Source organism: Acanthisitta chloris, unplaced genomic scaffold (assembly GCF_000695815.1).
Source record: "Acanthisitta chloris isolate BGI_N310 unplaced genomic scaffold, ASM69581v1 scaffold2064, whole genome shotgun sequence".
NCBI classification, from domain to species: Eukaryota; Metazoa; Chordata; class Aves; order Passeriformes; family Acanthisittidae; genus Acanthisitta; species Acanthisitta chloris.
In genome coordinates, this window is record NW_008670790.1 from 91744 (window position 1) to 105186 (window position 13443).

Here is a 13443-nt window from a genome sequence, read left to right on the forward strand (position 1 = left end):
GTAGATTTCTGTACTATCCAACGTGCCTGAACTGCTGTATGGAGACACACAGGCAAGAATGGATGCTGGAAGAAGAGAGGAAGAAATACTTCTTTGCTTTCTAAGCCTGGCATTTGTGTACTCAGCAAATTGGCATCACTACAACCAGCAGTCCTTACCTTAAAATATGGGCATTTCTCTGCTGGAAATGCTGTCCTGCACTATTTCCTTGCTCTGTAAGCTGGGAATGTCAATACATCAGCACTGAAGTCTGCTGACTGCCTAGAAATAAGGGCATATCATCTCCAAAATGAGTGACCAGCAGGCTGCTGTTAGCTCTGCCAGCACAGAGCAGAGATGGCTTTTTGCAGCTTTGATTTACTAGCAGTTGTTGGGAAAGAAGCAAGCAAGGGATGAAAACCCAATATTGCCATTACCATTTACTTAATAAAAACAGATTGTAGGGAAGTCAGACATCATAAAGTGCCTGTCCTCGCTCTCTGTTTACAGGGTCATACAGTAACTTGAGCCAGAGCAGGAATCAATTTTAAGAAGGCCTTTTGCAGCTGAAGGCACAGACAAGTGAGTGTTCAGTATCCCCACAGCAAACACACTTCACCAGCACCATGAGCACCTCAAATTGTGTTAGAGCCCTTGGAGGGGACAAGGTGGCTCAGAGGGAGTGCTGGAGCGAGACATCTTCAAGACGCCTTTTTGAACACTGAGCAATTTCTCCTCCAACATGCCCAAGAGCTTTTCTGCATCATCCACTCTCCCCACTCACAAGCACCTTCTCTCATTGATATCTTTAGCATCAAGCTCCAGTGTTATAGCCAAAGATCAGTTCTGATGAGGTGGTTTCTCATCTTCTCACACCTCCTTCTTCTCTCCCCCAACATTACACCCCATTCCTTGGCTTCTTCTGGTCCTTCCCATTATCACAGAACCACAGAATGGTTAAGGTTGGAAGGGACCTTAAAGACCATCTTGTTCCACTCTCTGCCATGGGCAGGGACAACTTCCACTAGCCCAGGTTGCTCCAAGCCCTGTCCAACCTGGTCTGAAACACAGGGATTATGGCCCCTAATGCCATCAGTTTGGCAAGACACCTGGCCCCTTGGCTGGTGGAGTTAGGGCACCTTGGATCCACCTATCCTCCACCTCAGATGTGAGGGCTCTGCTCATGCTGTGGTCCTGCAAGTAGCTTGGGCAGCTCCATGTGTTGAGCTTCCTCAGGAGAACAGTCATTCCATGTATGAGGCACTTCAGGTTGTGTCTACAAGAAAATGCCATCAGTTTGGCAAGACACCTGGCCCCTTGGCTGGTGGAGTTAGGGCACCTTGGATCCACCTATCCTCCACCTCAGATGTGAGGGCTCTGCTCATGCTGTGGTCCTGCAAGTAGCTTGGGCAGCTCCATGTGTTGAGCTTCCTCAGGAGAACAGTCATTCCATGTATGAGGCACTTCAGGTTGTGTCTACAAGAAATTCCTTTTAGAGGAGAAAGTTCAGGCTGCTGCCAAAGGAAATAAAGTCTGGAAGATGTCCTTCAGCTTGGAGGTCCAGGTAGAAGCAGGTAAAAAACTGTGGCCCACTAGCAAGTTAGAATAAATGCTTCTTTCTTCCTTAAATTTGCAACACATGCTCCAAAGATATTTTAGGACAAAATGTGCTGTTTCAATAATTGCTAATTTTGAGGCATGTAGTGCTCATGAAGAACAACACTTGCTACCTACCTGGACCTACAGGTAGCAGTGAGAAGTTGCAGGGAGCAGGAGGGACCCTCCTGCAAAGTCAAACCAGCTCTTCTGCCTGAGTCAACCAGCATTTCTCATCTCTCAGTCGATAGTTTAATCTGTTTTAATGATTATCAATACTGATGTTGAGTGTAATCACCTTGTCTGATACAATTGGTAGAATCTAAAAGTCAACTTGATTTTAATGGTTTATCATTAGGAGTATTATTTAGTGGGATTAATCTGGTCTTAATTCCTCCACAGTCATTATTTAAGAGCTGTTTGGAGCACATGAGGGTGACCCCCCTTATCCTGATATGAATCAATGCCCTGTCTCCATCCCATATATTTCCAGAAAAGTGTTGTGCTGGGGCCCTGACTATATCCTCAGTGGGGAACAGCCACAGTGACATAGGTTTAGTTGAGGCCTCATGATGCCCTGGTGCAGTGTTGGGGCATGAGCTCACTGCAGCCACTGGCCCAAGCATTTTCCATGCCTTTTCCATGTTATCCATTAAGTTTTTTTGCTGTGTGTTACCTAAGTACTAATAAATGTCATTTGTAGGGACACAAGCCCTGGATGTGGCTATGTTTCTTGGGGTTCCCTCAGTTACAGCTATGATTAACTCAACCTGCAACTTCTTACAGTTTATCTCTTCAATTCAAAATCCACCTGGTTTTCCCTGGCATCTCTGAGGTGCCAGAGGAATAAGTAAGCAAACCATGATGGAGCAACCAGAACAAGGTAGCTGGGAGATTTGTGTACCTCCAAAGCCAGGACCTTGCACAGAGCACTGATGGCACAGAGGTATATCCTTGGTTTCTGCTCTGGCAACATGGAAACTAGCTTGGTGTTCTTGGTGTGCTTTTGGTATGGCTGTAAACAACCTCACACTCACTGCGATTGGCCTAAAAATAGTGCAGGAGCATCTTGTGTTGCTTCCAGAACATGCTACAGACCTGAAAAGGTGGATAGTGGGAAACAAAGGGAAGGAGATATTGGACCAACCAACTGTGGAGATGCTGCTTCATGTTTACTCATGAACCAACTTCCCTTTAGACCAAAACCACCTGTTTTGTCAGTGAGAACATAAGCATGAACTTAGCAAAACCTTAAATCCCAATAGACAGGCAGAAGCAGCAAATTAAAGCACCTTCTTCCTTGTTGAAACCTGATCAAACCTGATGTGTAACAGCCAAGAGCAACTGCAACCCTGGAAGAGTCTTCTGAGCTGATACAGAACTCTGTTAGCTAAATGATGTGCTTAATTTGTTTCAAAATAAAGCCCTGAAGACATCTGAGATGTTTCCTTTAGTTAATGAGATTTCCATGATAGTTACAAATATAAAATGAGCAAACAATGCCTTTAATCTGGGATTACAAGCTGCACCAGGGCAGAATTAGAACCATAAATCAAGAAGATTATGACACTTTGCTTTCCAACAAAGTAGCTGGATGGAAGCTCCATGCTGTGTTTTCCTCAGATTAAGGAAGAGGTGTTCAGGATCTGCACTTCAGCCTCTAACCTGGAGTATTTGGGCATGAAAATTAGGTTTATTCAAGTATAAGCACTCACTTCACCCATACACGAAATCTTACTTATATATGAACTACCAATAAACAACTATCACTGCTTCACATTTTAAAATCCAAATTATTTGCCATTAAAAGCCTCAAATTAAATCACAGCAACTTTATACACCCAATATTTGGCTGTTCTAACCAGCAGTGTGAAACAGGGATAAAAGCCATCCCCAAAATAGGATTACATAGAGCAGCAATAAAAGGGGAAATAATCTTGGAAGAAGTGATGGAAGAACAAATTCTAACAGCATTAAGAAGGAACAAGTCATGGTCTCAATCACCAGCCAGGCAAGAGATTGCTAATCTCATGTGTGCAGCACAGAAATCTCTGAGGACAACAAATTGCATTGGAATTTATGGACTGAAAAGGTTAATTTTTAATACTCTCTGTTTCTTCAGAAAACAGGAAAAGTGCAGGCTGAAACTAATGAAGGCATGGAGTTCTCTGATCCCACAAAACCCTTCACAGAGGAAACCACCTCATGGTTAGTGTGTGCTACTGGCAGGGATTGAAATAGGATCCATTCAAGTAGTTTATTTCTTTTGTTATTTAAAAATAAAAGTATTACTTATTAGTTTTTATTATTTTAAGACAAAAATCATGTCCATTTAAGTTCCCTGAACTCAAAGGGAAGTAGCTGCATGATCAGCCCACAGAACTCATAGTGACCTATTGAAAACCAGCCCTTTAATTCATGAACTTGTCTATCAAAGAGTGAATTAAACACATATTCAATGAAACACTAACAAGCAGTTAGTTCTTGGAGATAGTTTATTGCAGTTTCCTTCAAACCCAACACAATACACCCAAAGAAGGTGCAATTCAAGAGGTTTTCTCTGTGGTATTTAGCTAAACCAGAAGTCACCATGACAACACATGGGTAAAACATGATATGAGGCAGAGGATGATGTGCAGTATTTGTAACACTTGGAAGACACACAAATTGATGATAAATACTTTAAAACTCTGAGAAATAAGAGTTAAATAACACTGAGAGAGACACTCTTCCATGAGCTGTGCATGAGGCTCCCATCAGCATCCACCATGGATCCTCTGCACTCAAGTTAATTCAATACAGGATGTTTTCTGGTGCATAAAACAGTGAGTATGAATAAAAAAAAGCCTAGTATTACCACTCGACACATCTGGACTGAGCAGTTTATGCTCCATGTTGGGTTCAAGGCACAGGGGGAATTGCATCCACTGTTTTTAAACCAGTTGTGCTCCTGTAATGAGATGTGTGTTCATAAAAACTGAACAGTCATCCCATTGATATCTGATCAGTATTTGTCTTCCTGTGACTTCAAGTTACAGCTAAAATCAGGACAAAAAAATCAGGATAAAAGTGGTATCTATTTGGAAACAATACAGTGAATAATAAATATTATTGGCATGTTCCTTGTGACAAATCACTGACAAAATACATCAGAAATAATATGCAATAAATTTGCTCCCCAAGCAACTGCAATATTCATGGTTTTCCAGTCATCCAAGAGCAACATCCAGTGAAAATTTCTTCGTGGAAAGGATGGTCAGGCTTTGGAATGTGCTGCCCAAGGAGGTGGTGGAATCACCATCCCTGGAAGTGTTCAAGAAACAACTGGACACAGCACTCAGTACTCTGGTCGACTTGACAAGGTGGTGATGGTCACAGGTTGGACTTGATGGTCTCAGAGGTCTTTTCCAACCTCAATGATTCTGTGAAAAGAGGAATTGTTAAGGTTGAAAAAGGCCTTGAAGATCATCAAGTCCCTGGCCTGTAGCACTGTGCAGCATCAGCCTCAGCCACCAAGTTGGCAAGAGCAACAGAACTTTTAAGAGAAATAAATGATAAACAGAAGTTATGTGAAGCTTAAAGGTGAATTAATTATAACCACAAGTTAGTGGAGTTTAAAGGTGAATAAATCATAACCACAAGTTATGTGGAGCTTATCAAAGAGTATTTCCAGGATATGTTTTTGAAGCAAATGGACTTAGCTGCTTCTGCTTTAAAAAATGCTAAACTGCCAAGTACACTCAATACAGGGACTAACTTGGTGCTCAAGTTTGACTTTTAGGGGAAAACTTTAGGATTTAAGCATGGAAACAGCCCAAAGTGGAGAAGGCAAACCCAACTGAGTCCCAGAGCGAACACAGAGCTACTGTAGCAAATTTATTCCATGAAATGAAGCTATTTAATGGCAGTTTAAAGACTGGGATGAACATAAAGCCTGAGTTTAAAAACTTGGGCATTCACAGGAGTGAAGAGAAGTTGTGTGTTTGGCTGGGAAACTCTCCTGGCTGAATGGTCAGGCCAGGTTGGGATTTTTAGCAGGGTGTAATTAAATTCCAAAGGGTGATGTTTTTGTGGCAGGATAGAATGGATTCCAAGTGGTTGCCCTGCAAATCACAAAAGGTGCAGGGGAAGAGTCTGTGTACAGCTTGGCTCTTGCTGAATAAACTGAATAAACTGAGGACCAACCTGGCTATGCCTAATGAACAGGAGAAGGTGTGGAGGATCTGAGCACAGCTCTGACAATAGGCTGGTGGCAAAGGGAAAATATAATGCAAAAACATCTTGGAGAAGGACTTTGTCTAAACACAAAGCAGAGTTGTTTGGGCTTGGAGTGAGCAGGGGTGGGAAGGACACAAGGGAGGAGATAAGACAGAAAAGGATGAAGTTTCCCAGAAAAACTTGCACTAGGTTCACGCTCTTAGAAATACAGAGGTGATGATTTGCTGCTGCAAGACTGAGGGCAGAGCTGCTCATTGACTGAGTTAATAGTTGAAAATATATAGTGCTGCATCCTTGTGTACAAGGGAAACATTAGGCATGCACAGAAAATAAAGCTCTAAGCTCCAACCTGGATTCAGCATCTCTGACAAGGCCCATTAAACCTTTGGGGCTCCTTGAGAAACTCCATCCACCTCCTGCTGCAAAGGACAAGGAAACAGCCACTGGAAAAGAAAATTATGCCCAATTTATAATTCAAATGCCATGAAACTCCTTCTGAAATGCAAAGGTGAACAGCTCATGCTTCCCAAACAATTAGGCACTTCCATTATTCACAGAAATAACTGACTTGTTCTGCAACCCAACAACTCTAACTGCAGCCACCATGGGCTGACTGTGTTATCCTGTTAAAGAAGCTGAAATGAGTCCAGGATAATTCTGGAGTGGAGCTGCAGTTCCAGCTCTGATCAGGACTCCATTTGATTCCAACCCCAGTCAGTGCCAGCTGTGGCAGATGGAAGCACAGGAATACTGCAGCAGACACAGAGTGAGTGAACTCCTAATCCTGCCTTGAACCTTGAGAAATGAGAGTTTATTTTCCATCTAATGAAACTCTGGACACAATCAGGAATAAAGTCAACTGGAATGAGGCAATTGCTGCACCTACTCCCCAAAACTGAGACTGCTACACAAATACCAATTAGGAAACACTTCCCTCCTAGAAATGATAACTTTGGGGGTTAATTCCTCTGTTTTCCCAACCTCAGGTGATCCTGTTCTTTGCTTATTGGACAAAGTGACATATAAGTTTGATAGATTTGTGTTTTCTTGCTTGGCAAGAGACAGTCATGAAGCTCTTTTTAGAAGCACTGACTTCCTTTCCTTCAGGGCTTCTCAAAGCAGGAGGTCTGCTCTTGTTTCCTCTTGATTACAAATGCTTCAGATATTTGCAGCTAACACTATACACGGGACTAGATTCCTCTAAGCTCCTCAACCTGATTTGGAAGCATCTGTTTCCAATAAAATTTGAACTGGAGGACTATTAGCAAGATTGGATTCAGACCTCAATCAAGCCAGAACCTGGGAATTAATGTCATGTGCACACTGGCACTGCAATCCCAGGGCAGGGCATGGGGAGGGGGAGCTTTGGGGCCAATATAGAAGTGGATTTTCAGAGTACATCACAGGAGGCATCTGCAAACATGTACATAATGCACTGTGAGGGTCATCAAGATCAAGTTCTAGTGAGGCTTTGGGTAAATAAATACTGCCTGGTTTATGTTTCCAGCTGGGGGCTGGGGCAGAGGAAAGTCACTACTTTGTTCATCATGGAATAAACCTGAATCCCTGTGGTTTGCTCACAGAAGAAACTGTAAGATTGGAAGATTCATAAATTTTTAAGTGGTTGGAATGGACCTTAGAGATGATTCAGTCCCAACTCCCTGACCTGGGCAGGGACACCTCCCACCAGAACAGGGTGCCCAAGGATTTATCTAACCTGGCTTTGAGCACTGCCAGGGTTGGGGTAGCCACAACTTCCCTGGGTCATCCACAACCTCCTCTCTCTCTTTCCTTCTTTCTCTCTCTCTCTTTCCTTCTTTCCTTCCTTCTCTCTTTCCTTCTTTCCTTCTCTTTTTCTTTCCTTCTCTCTTTCTCTCTTTCCCATTTTAGAGAGTCCCAAAGGCCAAGTACGTTTGGAGTTCAGGAAGGCTCACTGTGAGGGCAACACCTAAAGCAGCAGAGAGGGGTTTGTAAAACACACAAGTGCACTTACAAACCTACTTACCTTTTTCTACAGCTGAGGAAATCTCCTGCCCAGGTGAAAGACACAGGACACAGAGCCACAAATGAAGGCTGACATTCCAATCATGTCAAGAGAGTGCTGAGAAAGAAAGGACCATGCATTTGGGCCAGAATCCTTTCAGGCATTGCAGAGGATTAAGCTGAGAGTCCACAGGCTGATTTTGGGGACACAGCTCCTTTCAAAGCAGTTCAGTGCTGCTCTACAAATGACCAAAGAGGGCTAAGAAGGCTTTCATCTCTAGCTCACGACAATGCAGATCAAAACCAGTGCCAGACTTTGAGGATGACACTAATATCAATCCAGTCCTCCTGCTAAAAAAGCTTGGGAACAATAATTCCAACCCAAACTAAACAACTGGAGCTCTAGCCACTAAAAAAATGAATCATCCTGTCTGGAGAAGCCAAATAGTCATTTTTCACAGCTTAAGTGTTGATAGTTTGCTCACTCTAGCTGTGTTTTGCAAACAAGCTGCTTCCCTGCTGGGCAATGCTGCTGGACTACAATGATTTCCCTGGCATTAGTAGGAATTGCTGGAATAGCCTGTGAATGTTCCTGCTGGAACAGCAGCAGCAGGTACAATTGTCATTTTTCCACTCGTATTGATTTTTGGGGGCACTGTGTGGTCACCATGTGGCTGTTTACAGCATTTCATACAAGCAGAAACACAACATGTTATTTCACAGCAACAAACCATCAGGACACAAAGGACAGGATAAGCCCAGGGAGCTTTTTTTTCTCCACTTTAGGCATAAAAGAAGCAATTTTGTAACTTCTTTATTTTGGCCCATAGGTAAAACACTCACGCATACGATGGGTCCAAATCAAAGAGGGTAAATTAGGTTAGATATTAGGAAAAGGTATTTTCCTGTGAGGGTGGTGAGACACTGGCACAGGTTGCCCAGGGAGGCTGTGGCTGCCCCAACCCTGGCAGTGTTTAAGGCCAGGTTGGATGAGCCTTGAGCAACCTGTCCTGGTGGGAGGTGTCCCTGGCCAGGGCAGGAGATTGGGACTGGGTGATCGCTAAGCTCCATTTCATCCCCTAAAATTCTATGATTTCTAAATCATTATTAAGAAGTCAAATTCCTTTAAAGGACACAAAGCCTTGAAGACAATTTTGGGTGGGATTTCCTTGGACTGGAATCAGGTAAGAACTCACATTATTTCCTGGGATTCCTGTGCTCTGCCCTTGGCTCCTCAGTAACATCTGAGAGAGTGCAGTGCCACACAGAGCTGCAGTCCCTGGTCCAGGCTGCCCAGGAATTCCTCAGGCTGTGGCTGCCTAGAGTGACACACAAACAAATTAACCAAGAGAAAACATCTGCTGCCGATTTGAGGTTCCTTTCTATTTGCAGTACAAATATGTAAATGGAAAGGTAGAATTTCATGTCTCTTTTCCTTGGCAGCAATGTCAGCCCCACCTCTTTTTGCTGGGCTCTGTGCCCACCTCTGCTCACTATCAGAGTTGTGCTTTGTGCACCAACTGAGAGTAGCAGTGGAGGAGCTGCAGGGGAACTCCATTGCTACTGAGAGAAAATGTTTATACTCACCTTATCTCTGGTATTAACCCCTAATCAGTTATGATAAAACAACAAAAAACTAATCACTAGAATATAATGTAAGTTCCTTTCAACATCTCTTGATTTAAAACTGCAAAACAATCACATTGGAAATGTAAATTACTGAAATATCTTGAAGGTATTTATGATTATATAGATTTATTTATGCTATTGAGATTGATGCCATCTAAGTGCTGTGCTGGACAAATGTCTGTGTCCATGGTTAGTTGATATCAAGCCTTACCAAGACTCACCTATTCAAACACAGACTCCACACAAGTCTCCACAGATACCTTCAAGACAACTTGAAACTGGCAGAAAATCCTGCAGAAATCTGGAGCCACAGTACATTCTGTACCTGTAAGATGCTGTTAGAGCCCTGCAGTCCCTTGTATCAGTGGGACAAATTGCTGTAAGCCCTTCTAAGCCTGTCCTAAAGACCTGTAGTCTAAGCAACACTGACTTAGCTCCACAGGCTGCACTTGAGATCGAACACTGAACAACTTGTCTCCTGACTGCTCCAGAGCTGGGTACTGCAAAGGCTCTTGTTAAGGTCCAATTCCTCCCTCTGCATCTCTGCACATCCCTGAGCCAGGCACTGGCAGCCCAAATGCATCACAGCCTGTGTCTGTGTTCAAGAGGAGCAGCAGGAAGGAAATCCCTCAGCACTGACCTATCTCCAGGTTTATCATCAGTTCCATATTGAATGAATCTGCTTTATCCCTATTTAGTCTGCTGGGAGGCATCTGTTTCCCTTCAGCTTTTTGTTCCCTCTGCTGGGCCATGGATTTTCTTTCAGAGTTTTTTCTTTTGCAGATCGATGAGTTAATGGTTTTGATTTGATACAATATGAACAGAGTTTCTGTCTTCCATTTCAGTCGCAACAGTAGTCTATGGGTAGGCTGAACACTCCAGCTACTGCCAGGATTGTCTGCAGCACAACCCAAGGAATTTCATTCCCTTGGAATATGTTCTTTAAATGTCTATATTGAAATAGAACACGTGAAGATGTCAAGATATTTTATGCTATAAGCAAATAAAGTCCTGTTTCAATCAAGGTGGAGGAAACCAAGTGAACCTTGCAAAGACATAAGGATTACTTTCAACCTCCACAGATTTCCATAAAAACCATGGAATAAGTTATAATATGGAACCAGATTCCATGAATTTATTGCATTTTTATGTCTATATAAACTGAAAGTTCTGCATGGGAAATATTTGCAGATGTGTGTGGGTCAGGAAAGAGGGGGGGAGAGGGAAAAGGGGGGAGAGAAGAAAAGGAGGAAGAGAGGAAAAGGGAAGAGCAGGAAAGGGGGAGAGAGGAAAGGGGGAGAGAGAGGAAAAGGGAGAGAGACGAAAAGGGGGACAAATAAACACAAATAGTTTGAAATCCCTTAACTGCATGAAAATGTTACTTCATGATCATAATGTCGATGACAAACACCAAAGCAGTGCCAAAAAACCTCAGTATCAATGTAAATATTTGGGAAGTTATGCCTTGTTTTAGAGATGGCAAATCAGTGAACAGAATACACAACTGTTTTCTCTCCCAATGTGCAATGATACAGTTTGAAGAGGATGAATGAAAAAGTAGGAATAATGAGAGATTACCTGGATTGGCAGTTGATTTGCTAAATAGCAGCCTAGGAAAGAGGTGATGAGATCTCCAACCAGCCAAGCCAGCAGGAAGCCCCAGGACAGTGCTTGCTACTTTCTGACAGGCAACACCAATTTGACTGAAACAAATTCCAGGAGTAACTGTAAAACAGTGCAAGCAAAAAAGGCTGAATAAGCTCAGAAGGTTTTTTTTTTCCCAAATCTGAATAAAGACAGATTAAAACTGCAGCCACAGGAGACCTCTCACAACCAAACTCCACTCACCTTTTGAAGTAGAACTCAGTATCACTACAGTTCCCCATGTCCTGCTCCAGCACAATAAAAGACACAAATCACAAGCTCATTACTGCTTGCACATGCTCCTTTCTTGTTGCCTGCACTGAAACACCTTTTGCTGGGCACCAGGACTAAGCATTTTGCACTCACCTGCTGTAAATATCAGCCTTTGGAACAGTGTACAAACCTCTGATTTCACATGGAAAGGGCTCAGAATGATCAGAGTTCAGAACTACACTTAAGCCTCTAATTTGGAGAACTGTGATTCAGCTTCACCATCCCAAACCTGAGTCCATGAGACATCCCTTGATGAATTCCACACTCACTCACATGACACTTTGAATGGAAATCCCTTTCCAGCTAATATTTCAGCTCACATTTCTGAAGCTCAACAGCTTACTCAGAGTGGGTTTATTTCACCTGATTTCCACAGCCCTTTTACCAGTGCAGTAAATTGTATCCCCCTTATGGGGACGGACTCTGGAGTCAATCCCATTCTTTTTCAGGCATTTTAACCTGTTGGGATCATTCTTATTTTTCCTTTGTCATCTCCTACCACCAAACCTGAACCCAGTGAGCAAACAGCAAGTGATTGAGCTCTGTGGAAGTGCCAAGTCCATGTAGTACTTTCAGTTTATATAGACATAAAGTCAAGTGCTGCTCCTGACCTTTTCCCAATCCAAATTGAATTGGCAGGAGCCAGCAGAGCAGTATTAGTGACAGAACATGGGATTTATATAAACCTTGAGCCTGCTGCAAGTGCACACACAACTCAGGGTGGGGAAGATAAGGGAAAAGAGGTGATTTGTTCTCATTTGCTCTAAGTGGCAGAGATTAGTGTCAAGTCAGTACAAGAGAACACTACATCAAGCTCATTTGTCAGCCACCAAATATTTTGCAAACATGAACAACATGCTTCCCTGGCACATTCTGCCTGTGTTATGCAGATAGAGAAGCACAGCCAGGATAAAATGAGGGGAAAAAAGGCAGCTTTGGAGAAAGGCTTCAGGCAAGATTACTCATGTTGGAATCTGAGGACTGCTTAAGATTTTAAACTTAGGGTAGTGCAGCAAACAACAACCAGACAATGGCAATCAGTGCTGTGACCACACTCCCACTCGCTCCATGCCAGGAGAGGCCAAATCCATGGTGTTCCACTTCTGCACAATCCCCTCTTCTCTACTGGGGAGCTAGTGCCAGCATGTGTATGCAGCTGAGGAGACATCAATCCTGGCTGGAGATTCAATCCCACAAGTTTATTCCTGTCTCCATTTTTACCCCTTCTAAATCCACAAATCCCTTTACCACTGCGAAGATCCTTCACATCCAGGCGGATGTTGGATCTCACCCTCAGCTCCAATCCCATCATCAAACCTGCCAAAGCCAAAGGAATAAAGAGGCAGTGTGACTGAGGCATTACCCACACAATGCTGCTCGCATTTCCTGCTTTCAAGTTGCACTTCCAAGAAGGAAAACCACTTTGTGGTCCATCACCTTCATTAGCTCTTGACAAAGAGGCAACACTGCAAATCTGTGTCACTGTCATTTCAGTCTGAGGCTGTGGGAGCTGAGACTGACACTGAAGCAGGATAAATCTGCTACAGGAGGAGATAAACCAAGGGATTTATTTGAATAAACCAAGGGATTTATTTGAATGTAAGAGCAAAACCCTGATTTTCATGTTCAACATGATGCCAATAAGGCAACAGGACTTTCCTTAAAGGTATTAGCTATAAAGAAAGGAACTTACCTGCTCTAAAGGTATTAGCTCAGGTTCTGGACACTCTGCTCACTCCTACAAAGTATAAATGCATTTATATTTATAAAAAATATTTATATATTGGTTGCTTGCTATGCAACTCAAATCAAGTTGTTATGAAAATGAAGTAATTTGCTACTCAGACTCCAGGTGAGCTCTAAGGTCTACTAAAGTCTATCCATATCAGACTCACCAGTGATTCAACACAGTGTCAAACACTTGGCATTATTTAACACCCCAAAGGAAAGAAGGAAAGCATAAACAACATGCAGAAGGCAAATAGAGGGTGAGCCTGTCCCCAAAATCCCCAGAATGAAACAAAATAGTGTATCACAGCTGAAAATTTGAAGAAAGGGAAGGTTGGGCTTGATTTCTAAAGATATTTTCTTGTAGTCAGTGATAATAATTCTGGATGATTC

At 42.9% G+C, this 13443-nt stretch overlaps 1 protein-coding gene across 1 annotated transcript; it reads right to left on the reverse strand.

Annotated features, from left to right (window-relative positions):
- Nucleotides 1-7804: 7804 nt before the first annotated feature.
- On the reverse strand, nucleotides 7805-12490 carry LOC103801386 (chromosome unknown open reading frame, human C3orf55). Its single transcript, XM_009073798.1, has 3 exons — nucleotides 12395-12490; nucleotides 10939-11079; nucleotides 7805-7894 (listed from the first exon to the last, which is right to left on the reverse strand). The coding sequence occupies exons 1-3, from the start codon at nucleotides 12488-12490 to the stop codon at nucleotides 7805-7807; spliced, it is 327 nt and encodes a 108-aa protein (XP_009072046.1).
- Nucleotides 12491-13443: the final 953 nt, after the last annotated feature.

Bases quoted from the DNA above. Each gene is read 5' to 3' on its own strand.
- LOC103801386 (XM_009073798.1), bottom strand. From the start codon at position 12,490: ATGTCTCCTCAGCTGCATACACATGCTGGCACTAGCTCCCCAGTAGAG. The intron at 11,080-12,394 runs GCATGGAGCGAG...GTCAGAAAGTAG, and splicing joins CATGGATTTGGCCTCTCCTG to CAAGCACTGTCCTGGGGCTT. The intron at 7,895-10,938 runs GTATCATTGCAC...TTTCTTTCTCAG, and splicing joins TCATTCATCCTCTTCAAACT to CACTCTCTTGACATGATTGG.